This window comes from Austrofundulus limnaeus, unplaced genomic scaffold, assembly GCF_001266775.1.
Source record: "Austrofundulus limnaeus strain Quisiro unplaced genomic scaffold, Austrofundulus_limnaeus-1.0 Scaffold1083, whole genome shotgun sequence".
NCBI classification, from domain to species: Eukaryota; Metazoa; Chordata; class Actinopteri; order Cyprinodontiformes; family Rivulidae; genus Austrofundulus; species Austrofundulus limnaeus.
Window position 1 is genome coordinate 85,272 of NW_013953485.1, and position 1,724 is coordinate 86,995.

Here is a 1,724-nt window from a genome sequence, read left to right on the forward strand (position 1 = left end):
ACGGACACAAGTCCACGGTCTAAAAGGACTAGTATGGACACAAGTCCACGGTCTAAAAGGACAAGAATGGACACAAGTTCTCTGTCTAACAGGACAAGTATGGACACAAGTCCACTGTCTAACAGGACAAGTACGGACACAAGTCCACGGTCTAAAAGGACTAGTATGGACACAAGTCCACGGTCTAAAAGGACAAGAATGGACACAAGTCCACTGTTTAACAGGACAAGAATGGACACAATTTCACTGTCTAACAGGACAAGAATGGACACAAGTCCACTGTCTAACAGGACCAGTATGGACACAAGTCCACTGTCTAACAGGACAAGAATGGACACAAGTCCACTGTCTAACAGGACAAGAATGGACACAAGTCCACTAACAGGACTAGTATGGACACAAGTCCACTGTCTAACGGGACACGAATGGACAAAAGTCCACTGTCTAAAAGGACCAGTATGGACACATGTCCACAGTCCAACAGGACCAGTATGGACACATGTCCACTGTCTAACAGGACAAGAATGGACCCTAATCCTAACCAAGTCAGGTAAGGTTTTACCTGCTTTCAGCATCTTATTCCTGAGGGTAAGTGAATAGATTCCATTTCCACAAATAACCCAAGATAAAAGTTTTATTAGTTAGCCACTCTGATAAAAGGTTCTTGTTAGTAATAAAAGACAGAGAGGGGCGCAGTGCCACCATGCACTCCTGTCCCTTCTTGACAATTTGCAGAGCTGCTAGTTGTTGCTGTGCCCTGAAACAACCGCTCTCCGACTATAGGACACAAAAAGTCATTGAACTCTCAGCTTCAGCTGTGACACTGGAAACAATGAATACAAAGCAGCACTTTTTGGCACGCGGTCGTACCTTCTCAGAGAGGTGATGTGCTCGTCAGACAGGCCTCCGTCTTCCTCATTAATAATAAACAGTTTGTCCTTCAGCTCCCCCGGTCGCACAGGGAAACTTTTCAGGAAAATGTCTGGAAGAACAATAGATTAAAACAGTCAGAACACTCAATGGTACATAAAAGCTTCTCCCCTGACAGATAGATCTCGTCTCCTGCGATGAAAATGACTCAAAAAGCATTCCAAAGACAAAGAGTTCAGGGCTTAATTACTTTCTCCCTAACGCCTGAGGGAAATGCACACATTTGCATTCTATCAAGTGAAGCATCGGAGGTTTATATACATGTATATAGTGTCTGCATAATTCAAGAGCAGAGGAAATGTTTATGAGAATTCTTAACTTTAGACATGCAGATACATACTGATGCTACAAAACCAGTTTTTATTGTTTCCACTGAAACAGTTCCACTGTTAGACCAGAGTTGGGGCTAATAGAAACTGCTCAGATCTGACACAGGTGGGCAAAATCTCATCCAACCTAACCCTTCATCTTGACTGGAAACTGAGACACAGACATAAAAAATATGTTACTTTTAAAAGGATTCATGTTTGCTTTTCTCTATAAATGTTTAGCAAACTGGCACAATGCCTACCCCTCCCACCCCCCACCCCACACTGGATACTGACCCCACTACAACGTAAAAAAAAAAATCCTCCACCATGCAAAAACCTTCTGAACATGGTCGGTTGTTGCAAAGTCTTGGCAAGGTCTTCAGGTGTGTAAGAAAACAACGGGCTCATCATTACATACAAAACCTCTGTGTGTGTGTGCTAATTTTGATGTTTTTGTGCGTATTTGTTCAAATCTGTAATATT

General features: G+C 42.7%; 1 protein-coding gene across 1 annotated transcript in view; it reads right to left on the reverse strand.

Moving 5' to 3' along the window:
* Positions 1-1,724, reverse strand: part of LOC106534066 (formin-like protein 13) — a gene marked incomplete at its 5' end in the record, with an annotated part of 107,239 nt that overhangs the window by 70,574 nt on the left and 34,941 nt on the right. The window contains 1 exon segment of the mRNA XM_014030576.1: positions 871-982. Coding sequence (XP_013886030.1) covers positions 871-982 — 112 coding nt within the window.